The 17723-nt window shown below is 39.8% G+C and overlaps 2 protein-coding genes across 2 annotated transcripts in view; one reads left to right on the forward strand and one right to left on the reverse strand.

Annotated features, from left to right (window-relative positions):
* RNF17 (ring finger protein 17) overlaps positions 1 to 9657 on the forward strand; it is a 132881-nt gene extending 123224 nt beyond the window's left edge. The window contains exon 36 of the mRNA XM_006832058.1: positions 9559 to 9657. Coding sequence (XP_006832121.1) covers positions 9559 to 9657 — 99 coding nt within the window. The remainder of the gene's footprint in view (positions 1 to 9558) is intronic.
* Positions 9658 to 11832: 2175 nt separating this feature from the next.
* The window catches only part of CENPJ (centromere protein J), a 45696-nt gene continuing 39805 nt past the window's right edge, over positions 11833 to 17723 (reverse strand). The window contains exons 11-16 of the mRNA XM_006831976.1: positions 16622 to 16686; positions 16352 to 16456; positions 14529 to 14669; positions 14370 to 14454; positions 14171 to 14291; positions 11833 to 12025 (exon numbers count right to left, since the gene is read on the reverse strand). Of these exons, the coding sequence (XP_006832039.1) occupies positions 11833 to 12025; positions 14171 to 14291; positions 14370 to 14454; positions 14529 to 14669; positions 16352 to 16456; positions 16622 to 16686 (710 nt within the window). The remainder of the gene's footprint in view (positions 12026 to 14170; positions 14292 to 14369; positions 14455 to 14528; positions 14670 to 16351; positions 16457 to 16621; positions 16687 to 17723) is intronic.

The following is a 17723-nucleotide window of genomic DNA, read 5'->3' on the forward strand; positions in this document are numbered from 1 at the left end:
TTTTTTTTTTTTTCCCCTCCTTTCTTCTTCTAGTCCAGTTTTTGTGTGTGTGTGTGTGATTCTAAGAGTAGTGTATTTTATTTTTTAAATAAATGTTTTATTGTGTATTGAGTGATATTTTACATGGGGAAACATTAGTTTTACGTTCATTCTATCGTACATCGTTTCATTGCCTTAGTTACCATCCCATCCATGCATCAACCCCCAGCGAAAGGGTATACCTTATATGCCCCTCCACCCCACTGTCCTCAGCACACAGCCCCTTTCCCTCTCTGGGTCTCAACTCCTCAGGCACTCCATCTCTTCACGTCATCCTCTCTGTCTCCATCTTGGGCCTCACTGCTTCTCTGGGTGGGGTCCCGCTCTCCGCTCTTCTCCATTGGTGGTCCCAGGGCCCTCTGCTCCTAGACTGAAAGGTTAGTCACTCCCCTCTTTACTATAAAATATGCACCTTTACGCTTCAGTCCTCACAATCAGTCCTGGTAACAATTTTCACCATTGCATCACATGAGACCTGTCTGCACTTCTTTTCATCAGCCCTTCCTAGACAGGTTGGGTACTATTCACTGGAGACTCCACTATCCTCCCCGCCCTGTGGATCTAGGTTCCCTCTTGAAAGCTTGTAAGCCAGTCACTTCTTACCTTTGTATCCCTTCCCCCATTTTGGGTGGCCAATGTTCAAGTTGCCCAACCCTTCTCACTCTTTGTATGGAGGGGATGGGAATAACTCTTGTAGCTGGTAATTGTTTCCTCTTTTGAGCCACTGCAGTTATATGTGTAGGTCCAGTTCATCCAGTTGTATCAGATGACACTTTTTTTTTCCCCCCTCTTCCTTCTTCCTCGGGTTGAGTTCTATCCATCCAGTCACTGAAGCCAGGTCAAGTGGGTATCATCTGCAAGTGTGGGTGTTCTTGCGTCTGTCTGCCCTCTTCTTATCAACTGGTCTCTTCACTTTCCACTCTAGTCCTCTGTAGCTGTGTCACTGACTCTGAGCCCATGAACCCCCCCGGTCCCACCTCGCTGCTGGGCAACCGAGTCTCCACCCAGGTTCACAGTAGTCTGCTGAACGATGCAGGGCTTAATTCACCGCTTCATTGTTCTTCTTAGGCCATTTCTCTTTATGGGTGACATGCGTGGTGGCCAATCAGAGCGTGTATTTCCGTTGTGTCTTAGTCTTGGGAGAGGATTTGTGCTGAGAGAGGACCTATCCACTTGCCTTGATGTCTCCTGGGCTAGCAGCCTACTTGTTCTTGTGGTAGCAGTTGGACTGCCCTTAGTGTTCTGTGTTTTTCCTGTAGGTCTTTCTTTCAAGAAGTGTTTTCTAGTTTTCTGGCTGTTCCAGGCTGGTCTGCTTGCCCTTTCGAGGGGAAGATTTCCCGTCTCTGAAGGTCTGGATATGGTTAGGCTTTGATTTATATTCTTCTGTACTGTCGAGGCTCTTCAGGAATCCTCCTTCACTGGATACCTTGTAGTCCCATTTTAGGTATTCCAATCAGTTATACGCAGAAGACGGTCTAGTTGAGTTTTGATCATCCAGCCATCGAAGCCAGGTCAAGTGGGTATTATCTTCAAGTATGGGTGTTCTTGTGCATCTCCCCTCACTTTCTATCAGCTGGGCGCTTCACTCTCTGCTCTAGTCCTCTGTGGCCATGTCACTGCCTCTGGGCCCAGGAGTCCCCGAGTTTTGCATACTGCTGGCCTCCACCTGTGTTCACGGGGGGGGGGGCTATTGAAAGTAGTCGGGCTTAGCTTGCAATTCATGGCTGTCCTTTATCGGTGACCAGTGTGGTCACCAGCCAAATCACATGCCTGCTCATGTATTCCCCTTGAGTCTCAGTCTTGGAAGGGAGTTTGCTCTGAGGGGTCCCTTGATGGCTCCCGGGTGAACAGCTTACATGTTCTTACAGTAATCACACTGCTGTTATTGTTTTGGATTTTTCCTGCCAGTTTTTCTTTCACGAAGTATCTTTTGTTCTTTTAGCAGCTCCAGGCTGGTCTACTCATCCTTTCCAGTGGAAATTTCCTACCTCAGTGGTTCTGTATGGGGATCTGGATTCCACCTATGGTCTTGTGCAATGTAAAGGCTCCACAGAAAGCCTCTTTCACTGGGCAACTTCTAGCCCCCTTTAAGGTATTCCAATCAGTTATAGGCTGAAGACAGACTTACAAGCTTTCTGTAGTGATGATTCTGGTTATCCTTTCTCCCTACCTTAAGGGTCTATTTTACAATGGTTGTTGTTGTTGTTGTTGAGTGCCATCGAGTCGGGTCCGACCCATAGCGAGGGTAGGCAAGGAAAATCCAGATTCAAAAGACAGCCAAGCATCTTAACACTATTTCCCTCTTATACCTCTTCAAACTGTGCCTTAATCCCTATATCCTGGAGCCCTATTGTTCCAAGGTTGTGCATGCATCATTTATCCCTGTCCCACTTAGCCTATACGAACCTGCCTAACTGTTCTTCCATCAGCCTTGCTCTTCCATTCCCCTCCCTCTTCTTGTATATTGCCCGCCCCCCCAAACTATCCTGTGTCTATTCCTTACCCTGTGCTCTATCTTCCCCTCCCTCCCCTCCTGTCTTCCCATACATCCTAGTGATCAGCAAATACAAATATATATATATATACACACACACACACACACATATATATATACATTTTTTTTTTTTTCCTCTTTAAGTGTGGGTTCTTTTTCTTAACTCTTTTATAGTATTGGTCCTATCACACACATGTTGTTGGTGTTAAGTGCCGTCGAGTCAGTTCTGACTCATAGCGACTCTGTATAGGGTTCCCAAAGAGTGGCTGGTGGGTTTGAATTGCTGACCTTGCAGTCTAGCGCATTATCCTGCAGTGCCATACCTGGCTCATTGATAAAGGTTCTTGTAATTTTGTAGCAATACCCTTGTGGTGGTGTTGTTAAGTGTCATTGAGTCAATTCCAACCCATTGTGACCCTGTATAGGGTTTCCAAGGAGCAGCTGATGAGCTTGAACCACCGATCTGGCAGTTCAAATGGCTTTGCAGTCTGGCGCATTAACCCACAGTACCACACCAGGATTCCAATACCCTTTACATGTGTGTATATTATATATGTTGTTGATAAGTACCATGAGTCGGTTCCGACTCATAGCGACCCTGCACAGGGTTTCTGAGGCTGCAAATCTTTACGGGAGCAGAAAGCCTCATCTTTCTCTTGCAGAACAGCTGGTAGTTTCAAACTGCCGAGCTTGAGGTTAGGAACCTGATTCGTAACCACTACGCTACCAGAGCTCCTTATGGTATATATATGGGTGTGTATGGTAGCGTAGTGGTTATGAATTGGGCTGCAAATTTTAAGGCCGGCAGTTCGAAACTACCAGCCACTCCGCGGGAGAAAGATGAGGCTTTCTGCTCCCATAAAGATTTACAGCCTCGGAAACCCTGTACAGGGTCGCTATGGGTCGGAACCGACTCCACGGCACTTAACAACAACAAACAAATATTATAAGGAGCTCTGGTAGTGTAGTGGTTACAAATCGGGTACTAATCTCAGGGTCAGCAGTTAGAAACTACCAGCTGTTTCATGGGAGAAAAATGAGGCTTTCTGCTCTCCTAAAGATTTACAGCCTTGGAAACCCTGTACCTGGTTGCTATGAGTCGGAACCAACTCCACAGCACATAACAACAGCATATTATATATATGTATTCAAGGCGCTCCGGTAGCATAGTGGTTACGAATCGGGCTGCGAACTGCAAGGTCAGCAGTTCAAAACTACCAGCTGTTCCGCGGGAGAAAGACGAGGCTTTCTATTCTCGTAAAGATTTACAGCCTTGGAAACCCCATACAGGGTCACTATGAGTCAGAACCGACTCCACGACACATAACCACCAGCCACCATTCATGTATATTATTAAACATGCATGTGCACTTGGGAATTTCTACTAAATTACCTAGAAAACTTAAAAAAATCAAAATATAAGTATTGACTGTCAACATATCTTCCACGTAGGTATGTACAGTTGTGAAGGTTTTGTTTCCATCTCTAACCTTTTCTCTAAAAATTCTGCCCTCTTCCATTTACACCATTTAAAACCAGTAGGGTAGCATCGTTGAGGGACTCAAATCATGTTTCTTTTAAATGTTGAGTTTGAGAACAAAAAGGAGTCTTAACAGTAAGAACAGGGCTATAGGTAAAGTATATTAGTAAGGTTTCCCAAAAAATTCTCCTAGCACACTCCTTGCTGCCCTGGAAGAATGAGTAGGCCCACTATTGTGATGGAGGAAGAATTCCTCAGTGCAACTTTGCCGGCCTTTTTCTCACCAACTCAGTGTTCAGTTTTCTGAAAACTTGTCATAATAAGTCTCTGTGACCATCCTGTGCCTTTGAGAAAATCTGTAAAGATGACCCCTTTGTAATCATAAGAACCAGTTGCTATAAACTTCTGCACTGACTTTTCTGCTTCAGATTAACTGCTGCTGCAGATTCCCTTGACTTTTTCTGGAAGGCACTCTAATGAGACTTTTAGACAACTTGTCTGCAGACATCCACTGATCCCACAGGCATGTTTAAAAATGCATTGTATGGTATTTACCTGTGCATGTATGAATTAGAAGCCTAGTAACAATATTTTACTTAGCTTTGTAGCTAGATCTTTGAATAACTTTCAAAATATAACATTCATAATTTGGTCAATTGATGCAAAAAGGAATAATGCTTTAAGATTACAGTACAGAAGAATTTTAACAGGGATGGTAGTGTTGGAGCCTTTGGCTCTGTCCAGGAAAGTCTTGCAGTCTGCGTGGTACTGTGTGCTCATGACTCCATCAGAGCAGGACTGGAAGAGAGGAAGTTCTGACAAATCTTTTTTTTTTGAGTGAAGGTGTACAGACAAAATCATCAGTTTTACATTCAACAAATCACACCGTGTTTCATCTCAACAACTGAAATCCCTTCCATGCAACCACAGCTGTCCCATTTTCTCTTTTTAGATCCTCGTGTAGAAATACCCTCTTTCAAACGCATATATTTGTGGAATTATATATATATATCCCACTCTTTCTTTCACACTCATTCAGCCAGTCTCTGTTCATGTGTCTACACTGTTATGAGAAGGTTGTGTATCTATCACTGTTTACCTTTATCTCCTTTAGTCCTTGCATAATACCTTCCTGTGTCTAGACCATCTTCATCATTATTCTGCCAGTTGTATACTGCCCTCCCTGTCACCCAAGTTAACATGTGTCTACCCTATAGACAGCGAATTATTCCCCTTCCCTCCCACACCACACCTGGGAACCGTCAAAGAATGTTTCTTTCAGTATGAAAACCTTGAGGTTTTACAATTGTAGTCTCATACAATATTTGTCCTTTTATGATTGATTTCTGTCACTCAACATACAGTCATTCAGGTTCATCCAAGTTATGAGGTCTTTTCCAGATTCATCACTTTTCTTCAGAGTTGCGAAAGTATACTATTGTGTGTACGCACCCAAGTTTGTTTACCCATTCTTCCATTGACGAGCATTTAGGCTATCTCCCATCTTTTTGCTATGGTGACTAGTGCACCAAATGCACACCGGTGTGCATGTGTCTGCTCGTGTCCTGGCTTTTATTTCTAGTGGACATATACCAGGTAGAGGGATTGCTAGATGACATGGTATTTCTGTTTCCACCTTTCAGTAGAAACGCCTATCATTTTCCACATTTTACAGCAACACCAGCAATATATGAGAGTGCCAGACTCCCCACACCCTTACCAATATTTGCTGTTTTCTGGTATTTTGGACCTTGCTGTTAATGCTGGGGTGAGATTATATCGCATTGTTGTTAAGATCTGCATCTCTCTAATGGCTAACGATCGTCAACATTCCTACGTGTTTGTTTAACTGCCTGAATGCCTTCTTTGGTGAAATGTGTCTATGTCCTGTGCCCATTTTTCAATTGGGTTGTTAGTTTGTAGGTGTTGTAGTATTCTATAAATTTTAGAGATCAGTGCCTTGTCTGATAATGTTGTTGCAAAAAATTTTTCCAGTCTGTTGGCTCACTTTTTACTCTTGGTGAAATCTTTTGATTCATATAAATGTCTAATTTTTAGGAGGTCCCAGTCATCTGTTTTGTCTTCTGCTATTAGTGTATTTTTAGTCATGTTTGATCACATATTTCTGGCATGTATTACAGCTCCTAAGTTTGTCCCTAGTTGTTTATTGATGTTCTTTAAACTTCTAGGTTCGAACCATAAGGTTGACTCTACAGCACTTCACAACACACCATTTTTACATCTATGTTCATGAATGACATTGGTCTAATATTCTTGGTTTTGCCTGGTAATTGTGTGAGGGTTAGGCTTCCTTCATAAAATGTAATAAGTAGTTTTCTATCCTTTTCTATGTTTTGGAATAATGTGAGAAAAACTGTTCTCACCACTTCTCTACATGCTTGATAGAATTCACCAGTAAAGCTGTCTGGACTTGGATCTTTTGTTGTTTTGAGGTGCCATCGATTCATAACGACCTTATGTACAGCAGAACGAAACACTGCCCAATCCTGGGCCAACCTCACTATTGTTGCCATGCTTAAGCCCATTGATGCTGCCACTTGGCCAATCCATCTCGCTGAGGGTCTTCCTCTTTTTCTCTGACCCTCCACCTTACCAAACATGTTCTCCTTCTCCAGTGACTGGTCCCTCCTGACAATATGTCCAAAGTATGAGAGATGAAGTTTGGCCATCTTGGCCTCTAAGAAGCACTCTGGCAGTACTTTTTCCAAAATGGATCTATTGGTTCTTTTGGCAGCCCCATGGTACTTTTAGTATTGTGCTCCAACACCATAGCTCAAAAGCATCAATTCTTCTACGGTCTTCCTTATTCACTGTCCAGCTTTCACATGCATATGAGGTTATTGAAAATATCATGGCTTGGGTATCTTTTGTTAGTAGTTTTTAAATTACCTGATCAGTTTCTTCTTTTGTTATTGGTCTGTTCAAATTTTCTGTGTTACCCTGTTTAGGTTGGTCGTGTTTTTCTAAAAATATTCATTTCTTGTGTATTTTCTAATTTTTGGATTATAATTCTTCATAGCATTTCTATTAGCATTTTTTTTTCCATTGGTTCTGTTGTGATGTTACCCATATTGTTCCTTATGCATGTTAATCTGCATCTTCTCCTTTTCTTATGTTAGATTTGCCAGTGATTGGTCAGTTTTACTAATCCTTTCAACGAGCCAACTTCTTATCTATTGTTCATCTGTTTTCTAATTCATGTTTCTGCTCTGATCTCTTTTGTTTCTTGTTGACTCTATGCTTACTTTGCTAGCCATTTTCTAGTTGCTGGAGATGTTATGTGTTGATTATGTTTTGTTTTTTATTTTGATAGGTGCATTTATTACTATAAATTGCCCACTAAGTACTGTTCTGCTGTGTCCCAAAGGTTTCAGTATATTGTATTTTCATTCTGTTAGTGTGGCACTGTACAGGGTCGCTATGGGTCGGACCCGACTCGACGGCACTTAACAACAACAACAACAAAGTGTGGCACTGTAGGATCAGCACTGGACCTTGAAACAGAAGGTCGGCAGTTCAAACTCACCAGCTGCTCCTTGGAAACCCTAGGGTCACTGAGAGTCAGAACTGACTCGATAGAACTTAACAAATTTTCATTCTCATTTATTCAAGGATTTTTTTCATTTTTCATTTGTTCTATTATCCACTATCTTTTAAGCAGGGTGTTACTCAATTTCTGTTATTTGATTTTGTTTCCTTCATCTTCCTATTGATTTCCAATTTTACAGCATTGTGATCGGAAGAGGTATTTTGTATTTTTATGGTTTAAAATTGGTTGAGGCTTGCATTTTGGCTCTGTTGTGGAGAACATTCCACGAGCACTGGAAATGAATGTGTATGGTGCTCTTGTTGGATTGAGTGCTCTATAAATCTATGAGGTCATGTTGCTTGATTGCATTGTTTAGTTCTTATGTGTCTTCGTTGAGTTTTACTAGCTGTTCTGTCCTTCATTAAACATGGTCTATTAAAATCTCCTACTGCTATTGTAGAGTCCTGTTGTGGCACTGTAGAATAAGCACTGGACGGCAACATCCAAGGTTCAGATCCACCATTTTCTTGGAAACCCTCTACAGGGTTGCTGTGAGTCAGAACTAACTTTACGTCACTGAGCTGTTACTGTACAATTGTCGGTTTCTTTCTTCAGTTACATACTTTTGAGGCTCTCTCATTGGGACCATAGATACGGTTATGTCCTCTTGTTCAACTGACCCTTTAATCAGGAGATAGTGTCCTTTTTTGTCTCATGCTGGTTTTTGCCTTAAAGTCTACTTTATCAGAAGTCAGTATTGCTACTCCTGTTTTCTTTTTTATTGCCGTTGTTGTTGTTGTTGTGAAGTGCCATCAAGTCGATTCTGACCCATAGTGACCTTGTATAAGGATTTCCAAGGAGCAGTTGGTGAGCTTGAACCACCGACCTTGCAGCTCAAACCACTTTTCACTTTGACGCATTAACCCACCTCGCCACACCAGGACTCCTTATTGCCACTTAGCTTGACATATTTTTTCCATCCTTTGATTTTTAATCTATTTTTGTTTTTGTGTGTAAGGTGTGTCTCTTGTAGGTATAATATGAAGGATTCTGTTTTCTCATCTGTTCTGCTACTGTTTCTTGAGTGGTACCTGTATGTTGTCTCGGGTGCTGCTCACAAAACTCAAGCTACCAGCGACACCTGTCTGACCGCAGGTCACACCACCGATCTCTCCTTTTTTTTTTGCTGTGTCTGCTCAGCTCTCTCTCCTAATAAGCATTCAGTCCACTTCTCTCTCTCTTCATCTGAAGCTCAGAGTTCCAGAAGTGTCATCTCCATCTGTCGCTTTGGTTATCGGTATCTTTGTTAAAGAAATAGACGTTCCATACCACCTCTCGGATCCTAATCTGCCATCTTTCCACCTCTCTTGCCGATCTACTTCTGAAACGCAAGTCATAGAGACACCAGTGTTGAAACACCAGTGCTAGAATTCTGACACACATATAGTCACCATGAGTTGGAACTGACTTAACCAGTTTTGTTAAGCACACCCCTTGGGGGGAGGAGTTAACTATGTAACTAGAGCAGATTGGGAAGAATATGGTTTAGTAGGAACCATCACAGATGCCCTTTCCAATATGCTGTCATTGAAAACTGACACTAAGTTAGCCCACCTCATGGTGACCCCATGCACTGAAACAACGATCCTCGTGATCATGGCCAGTTAGGTTCCTAGGACTTTCACTGACTGATTTCCAAAAGTTAATCAGCAGGCCTTTCTTCCTGGTCCACCTCAGTCTAGACACATCACTGAACCCTGCTCAGCATCATAGCCGCATGCAGGCTGCGACTGACAGGTAATGGCTGCACATGAGGTACACACATCTCCCTCAGGTAAGAGTCCTTCCTACCACTGAGCTAGCAGTGTACCCTTTGCATTAGAAATAAACCTAGGATATGCCTTTTCCCTCTTTGAGGAATGGCTAGGCTTAGAAGAGAGAAGTTTAAAAGGACATTATTGTATTTTCTTGACAACAATAATCTTTTCATTTTAGACTCAGGCACCAGAACAAACAGTGATGTTATATGAAGATGAACAATACCCAGTCCATATGTCCTTAGTAGAAATGGGGCTTGCAGACAAAGATGAATGATGTGAGTAGACTTCAATTTTTGGTCCCCTTTATAGTCAGCATAAAGCATGTGACTTACAGAACAAAGATTAATGCTGAGGTCTCCAGAAAAGCACCACAAGTCGTTCCACAAGACGCTCTCTTCCTGCTTGCTTCTCACCTTATATTGAATGAGCACCAGCGGCAATGGTGGCTCTCATGGTGCCAGCTAGTATGGGGATAAACAGAAGAGAGCAGGGGCCATGACCCATTTAATTTAAACACAGATACAGTCCTGTCCCAATAATAACGTAGGTAGCTCATCTGCTAAGACTTTATCTTCTTCTTCAATCACATACATCTAATGGGTACTTCAACTAGGTATGAACATTAACTAAGGTTTAAAATAACACTTTTTTTTTTTCCAGGTATATTGTACACAGTACAGAAGAAAGTTTTGTTGTAATTAGATCTTTTCAGTTTATTTGTTCTGTAATAGTTTTTTTTTTCTTAGATGTTGAACTGTTAAGAATTGTTTGAAAAATAATCTGAAAATAGTTAATAAATAATTGCTTTCAAACATTTTGTTTTATTTTATTATGATTTGAAACTGAAGTACTTTAGGCACTTGAAAAAACATTTTAGTTCCTTTTATATCTAATGTATATCCAGTTTAAGAAATATGTTAATATTGCTAATATTTTGAATGCATGTAGTATCCCAGTTACTTTTGCACTTTAGTCGTGCTGTTTGATATACGTTGGTATACGTAGCTCTATTTCCTTTCACTGCTCTATTCATCTCTGCATATACTATAATTTATTCTGCGGTTAGGTATTTAAGCTGCTTGCAGTTTTCTAAGAAGCCATTTACAACAGTGCCATCAGTAGTCTGCATTCCTTGCCAACACTTGGTGTTGCCAGACCATTGCTGGTGCTGTCAAGTCGGTTCCACCTCATGTGAGTCTGAACCACCAACCTCTTGGTTAGCAGTCCAGTGCTGCACTAAGACAGTATTTCTAATTATATGCCACTAGCATATAATCGGTGCTGTGGGTTAATGTGCTAGGCTGCAAAGTTGGTTTGAACCATGAGATCGGTGGTTCAAGCTCACTAGGCACTCCTTGGAAACCCTATACAGAGTCACTGTGGGTCAGACCTGACTCAACAGTACTAAAGAAGCATGAAAGGTATCTCACTGTTGTATGTGCAGGCACTGAGATTCAGTACCGAGTGAGGATATCGCTGCTTTATCTTAAGACGGTCATAAATTCATGTTGCACATATCTTCTCATAGTCTGTGACTTATATATTCTGTTTTACAAGGGGGCTTCAAAACATTCTTGGAAAAAAATGGAACTTAAAGATGATGGGATTTTTCCAGAAATGTTTTGAAGCCCCCTTGTATTTTTATATGAGCAGAGAGAGACTTTAAATATTTCTCAATTCTGAAGTAACAAAATTCAGAACAAAATAAGCCATGAAAAATTTAAGTTTTGTTATATTCCGTTCTTAATTGCACCTAGAACTACTACTTAAGTGTTTTAACTGAACTTTATCAACACTTAAGTCATATTGCATTAGCAAGCTCTATCTAGACCAATCTATAGGATGGGTATACATGTAAGAGACTTGACTTTCTCTATCGGACATCTGCCTTCCTTCCACTGACCTACCACAATCTTACAAGTGAAAATATGAAGGTACTTGGTTGACATTCATCAGTTAACACTGGGTATTCACCCTTCACTCTCCAAAATGTCCCAAAACTTGTTGACACTCTAGTTATACAAATTGCTTTCTCCTCACAATACGATTGTACTCAAGAATGAACTCTTAATACCTGTTATACTCTTTGACACATTCTAGTCATTGTTTTAACCTCCCATTCTATTACAGTGAAATACTCTGTAGTATATCATGGGTTCTGGCTAGAGAGATTCATTTAACTCCTTGCATAAATACTCTCTACAAGTACATCTGTGGTTGATGTGCCTTTTGTATAACTAATGTTTTCCCTAGACATGAGTCTAACTGAAGAAAGACAGGTAGGTGTGAATTATAAATGAAAGCTGTCAATGAAGCAATGAACTTTCAAAGTGCAAACATAATCTTTATCATTTGTATACACACACACAGTCTATAAATAAGTCACAGGAAAGACACATTTTTAACAAGAAAATGAAGTTAGTGTTAATTCATGATTAACCAGGCATCATTACAGTTTTGTATCCATTAGAACGTTGCCATCTTTGTCTTTAACTCTCACTCGACCAGATGTGTATTTTGTTTCTTGATGACCATTTGCATACACAGTTTTAACAGTGCCGTCTGGATAGTCCCGTCTCTTGAATTGGGCGGTATGTAGTTCTCTTTGACCATTATTAAATTCTATGATTTTGTTGCCATCACTGTAGATTTAAAATAGATTTTAATGTATTTAAAATACACAACAGCTAAATGATCTAAAAGTAGCCTTTTCATTTTGGCAATTATTTCTTATAGAGACACAAGGGGCTTCAAAGGTTCATGGAAAAAGTGCATTCCCTTTTCATTGTATTTTCCTATAAACCTTTAGAAGTCCCCTTGTGTACAAGGCCCCATGAAAATCTTGTTTTAATCAATTTACTTTACCATCAGCAGATGTTTTGCAGCAATGGAACAAAGAAGCAGAATATAAAAAGAGTTAATGTACAAAGTTGACTGTTTGCTATGAAATATTCAAGCTGAACAAAATACATAAATAATGTGTAGGGATAGATTTGGAGCCCTGTATAGCATTGTGGGTTAAAGCACTGGAACACAGGGTCGGTTTGGAAATCCTACATGGGGTGGCTGTGAGTTGAAACCAACTCGACAACACTTAAGCAACAAGGTCGGCAGTTCAAACCCACCAGGTGCTCCTTGGAAACCCTATAGAGGGTGGTTGGCTCTTTGTATTTTGGTATTCTCACAAAAGTGTTTAACTCAAAAGCTATATTCTGAGAACCACTGTATTACAAAGGACAGTCCTTATGTTTACAGTGTTAGCATCACCCCATAAGAACGTGGTGTGGCTTTGCAGGGGAAGCACTGGACTGCTAAACACAGAGGTCAGATGTTCAAACCCATCACCTGCTCCTCAGAAACCAGCACTTTAAACAATGCAAATTACTGGGTGAGACCCAGCAGTCTCTGTTAGTTCGAGAGCCACAGTTACAAGTAAAAAGCCTTAAATGAATTAATAAAGTATCTGGAAATTGCCGAAGTATAATATATTATTAAAAGACAGTTTAAAATAGAAAATTTTAGCATAAGAGTGAAAAAGAACTTGAAATGTTTCTTAAATCACTCAAAGTGGTGTTGGTAAGTGATGTCAAGTTGGTTCCAACTTATAGCAGCAACCCTCATATAGGGTTTCCAAGGAACAGCTGGTGGGTTTCAGCCGGCTTTGCAGTTAGCAGTCCAGTGCTTATCCTAAAGTGCCACACCATGACTCTACTCATAGTGTAGTGTACACATAAGTTTTTCATTTAATTTTTTAACAAATTGCTACTTACTTGGTTGAGTACCAGATAAAGTCCCAGGCCATGTTAAGAAAAAAAAGTGAAGTTTCTAAATTACTTAGTACTATTGGGGTCAGTTATAGAATTCTATTAAAAACATTTTGTTGTTATGTGCCATGGAGTCGGTTCTGACTCATAGCGACCCTGTACAGCATTTCCGAGGCTGTAAATCTTTATCCCACGGAACAACTGGTAGTTTCGAACTGCTGACCTTAAGGTTCGCAGCCCAATTTGTAACCACTACGCTTCGCGGCCCAATTTGTAACCACTACGCTACCAGAGCTCCTTTAAAAACAGTTGTATTCAAATTAGTGGGTACTTCAGCATTGTCACACTCTAGGAAAGGAAGGCACAAACTGGCCCCGTTGGCCCACCACCATAAATGAAAACTGTGGAGCTAACAAGCAATTTATCACAGACTGAAGTCACTTAAGAAGTCTGTACCTTCAAGAAATGTAAAACTTACAGGATTTTTCTAAAACATTGCTAATTTGAGAGAATTGGATTGGAGAAGCCGTCGGGTAAGTGAAGTATTGATCAGGCTGGTGGCAGGGAGATGGAGAATCTCCAGATTTAGAGAAGACAGTCTAATAGAGACAGTGTTTGGACAAGACTATCTCATGCACTGTTTCCAGATTTCACCAGGTTTATGTCTAAAGAAATATTTGCCCTTTCCTGGAATACTTTAGATAGTGTTCTTAAAAGCAGCTGGTGGGTTTGAACTGCCGACCTTGTAGTTTGCAGTCCAATGCTGATCCTACTGTGCCACACCGTAAGTCGGGAATACTTAATAGATTCCCTTTTAATTGCCTAATGACAAAGACAAAACTATCTCATAGCAAAATAATGATCAGGAATAAACACAGCACAAATTCTAAACTTCCTCACCCGTCCTCAAAGTATCAGGTTTGTTTCCTATTTGTCACTGAAATTTTAAACGTTTTATATTTTTAAAAATCCATTTAGTAATAAAAGTTGGATCTTAAAATGAAATCTGAATAGCTATCTTACCGCTGTACTCTGACAATTGTACCATCTGGAAAAATGCTTTCTTCTTGTCCATCAGCAAATAAGTTTTTAATAGTCTGATCAGGAAATGTGATTTCTTTTCTTCCGTCTGGAAAATGTTTTTCTGTTTAAAAAAGTTTACTGTAATTATTTTTTAAAGGAAGGGCAGAATTTAATAAAGAAAGGGGAAACCAACTCTTACCTATCTGTCCACTTGAGAAATGTAACACTTGGAGTCCCTCTGGGTAAGTAGTGTGAGTGGTCTGGGTAGCAGCATAGTAGTAGATCTGCAAAGACAAAGAGCCACTGTAGCTTGTCTGAGACGCCTGACTACACAGTAAAGCCTCCTCCAGAAACCTACCACTCTCTCGTCTGGCATGACCTGCTTCACATCACCGTTAAAGAAAGTGACAGTGAATGTCTTCCCGTCGGCACTCACTTCTTTCCGAGTGCCATTTGGAAATAATATAACACGGCATCCATTCTTAAAAACCTTTTCTACCTGAAAAAAAAACACAAACAGACCAAGATTAACCAAGTCGCAAAAATAGCTCTTAATTCTCTTTTAATTGAAAGGTAAAACATTTCTCAAAAAGAAGAAAACTGTAATAAGTTTCCAACAATCAACTTCAAGTTCTAACACATTACCATTCTTATGTCACTTACTTCCCTTTGACAGACTTTCTAAAACCAAATTGTAAATACCCTCTGGTTGGTTGATGTTGCATGGAAGGGATTGTAACCATGGCAATGAAACGATATACGATAGGACGAATGTAAAGCTAATGTTCTCCCCATGTAAACTATCACATAATTCACAATAAAAAAAAAAAAAAATTTGTAGACATCACTTCACCTATAAAAACTTGAATAGATACCTTGAATGGAAGGATCTTTAACCAAAATCATACACTTAAACTAATTCCTTGATCACAAAATGACTACGTTGTGTCCCTCTCCATCTTCCCCCCAGCTTTTTACAGTTGATTTTTCTGAATCCGATGATACAAGGTCCATATACAACACTTGGTTGGTGTGGTCCTTAAATCTTTAATAAAAGTTCCCATCCAACCCCTACCTGCCCCTTCATAATGCCAATTATTTCTAGATGGAACTGGGTCATAAGTCTGTCGGGTTTCCCATGCCGTGTAACATGTTCTGGTACCTCCTGCATTTCTCAAAAATACTAGCAGTTAGATCCAGAGAGTGGATTAAATTCACATGGAATTCTTCTGACAAGAATATTTTATAGATGCTGCTGTGTACACAGCTTGATATATCTATCCAAAAGCCACTGGTGACTGTTCCCAGGTCCTTTACTTCATTAAAGGTCAAAAACTGGTCATTTTCAGCTAGAATTTTTCTGAAACAGAAAACTAGAATTTGTACAGGAAAAGCTTAACTCCTTCCTTTTTAACTATTCTTTATCCAATTTTGGCCTTGTGATTTCAATTTAAATGAATCAAATTCGGGTATTTGAAAAAGTAAGTTTCTATGAATCTAAGGAAGAAATTCCCTCACCACTACTCCTCTGACAAGCCTTGTGTAAGCTCCCTTGCCTTTTCATTCTACTCTTCTACCTGGAACAACTGGAGTCCTGGTATAGCCCTGCAGGATAAGGCGCTGGACCACAAGTTTGCTTTGAACCATAAGATTGGTGGTTCAAGTTCACCAGTAACTCCTCAGAAACCCTATACAGGGTCACCATGAGTCAGACCTGACTCGATGGCACTTAACACATGGAACAACTAGTCAGGCAGCTTTCCCATTCAAAAGCTGCTAAGAACAAGAATACGATGGTGCAGTCTAGAGAGAGAAAGACATATGAACCAGGATAAATATGAAAATGTCTTCAAGAAAGTTAATGCTTAGTATGAACTGAGGCATTTGTAAAGTGCCAAGAACTGCTAAAGGCGGCTTAGCCTAACAGGTAAAGGTGACTGTGGTCCTCCTATTGCCACACCTCTAAACAAGAAAGAACGCATGTTGTACAGTGAGCATTTTTAGGAGTACAAAGATTCAAGGCTAGGTCATATACTCCAATGTACTTCAAGAACATGAGGTTCCTAACCCTCATTAACAGTCTTAATTATTTGAGAATTTAAAGGTTTCCACTTAATTTTAACCCATACTTATTTTCTAAATAGCATTTGTTATTTAAAAAAAAAACAACAAAAATTTAACCTTTCCATCAGGATGACTGATTTCTTCGTGAATTTCCTCTTCATCTTCTTTATATTCAGGGTCTGGAAATATCATTGGATCAAATGGTTCTCTGGGCAAGGTAGCCTATAAAGATAAGACTTTTCTCATCTATCCTAAAGAACAAAGCAAATTTTCACATCATGGGATCCTATGACTAGTAGCGTTTGGGTTAAGTGTGCTTTAGAAATTTAAGTACTTCATTTCAAACCAGATTAATCTTTCAATATATAAAAATATAAAGAGATTTACTTGTTCCTTGTCCAAATTGCCTAAATCGCGAGGAAGTACAGACTTAGGTCTTCGAGGTGGATTACCTGTTAGAAACACAATTTTCATAGTATTAATATTCAATCCAAAATTTAAAAATTTACTACTATGAGTAAACATTTATTTTGTGATGTGCTCTATTTTACCCATTTAAGGAAGCCAATATTTTTCTTTACTAATTTGTACATTATATAAATTCAAATTAGTTGGGTTTCTATATATTAGCAATGAGCATTCTGAAAAGGAAGTTAAGGAAACAATTCCGCTTATAATATCATCTTAGTAAATAAAATGCCTGGTATTAAATTTAACCAAGAAAGTGAAATATGTGTACAATGAAAATTATAAAACATTACTGAAAGAGGTTAAAGAGAACCTAAGTAAATGAAAGGATATTCCATGTTCACTGATCAGAAGACTTAACTTTGTTGTCTATATACTACCCAGAAAGTACTCTATAGATTCACACCACAGTCCCTATCAAAATTCCAACAGCCTTCTTTGCAGAAAGTCTAAGTTGATTAAAGACCCAGAAGTGAAAACAAAAGTTCATGGAAGAAAATGGTGTATGATTAACAAGCATTTCACAGTTATGAAAAGCAGAAAAACTATAAAGGGAGAAAACTGATAAAAGGAAAACACCATGGACATAAAAACACAAACTGAAAAGCTGAACTCAGACTGGGAGAAAATACTGTTAAGTGCTGATTATAACTGACAAAGGTTTGTGGTGGTGGTAGTATTGCCGTGGAGTTGGTTCTGACTCATAGCGACCCTGCATAGGGCTTCTGAGGCTACAAATCTTTACTGGAGCAGAAAGCCTCATCTTTCTCCTAAGGAACAGCTGATATTTTTGAACTGCTGACCTTGAAATTAGCAGCCCAACTATAACCACAAAGCTGCCAGAGCCCCTTGACAACCTGATTAGTATTTAGAATAAATTAACTTTCAGAAAAATACAAATCACCCAAAGTTTTAAATAGGCAAAGAATTGTTGTTAGGTGCCAATCGAGTTGGTACCGACTCATAGCAACCTTATGTACAGCAGAACGATACACTGCCCAATCCTGGGCCAACCTCACTA

Source organism: Chrysochloris asiatica, unplaced genomic scaffold (assembly GCF_000296735.1).
Source record: "Chrysochloris asiatica unplaced genomic scaffold, ChrAsi1.0 scaffold00005, whole genome shotgun sequence".
NCBI lineage: Eukaryota > Metazoa > Chordata > Mammalia > Afrosoricida > Chrysochloridae > Chrysochloris > Chrysochloris asiatica.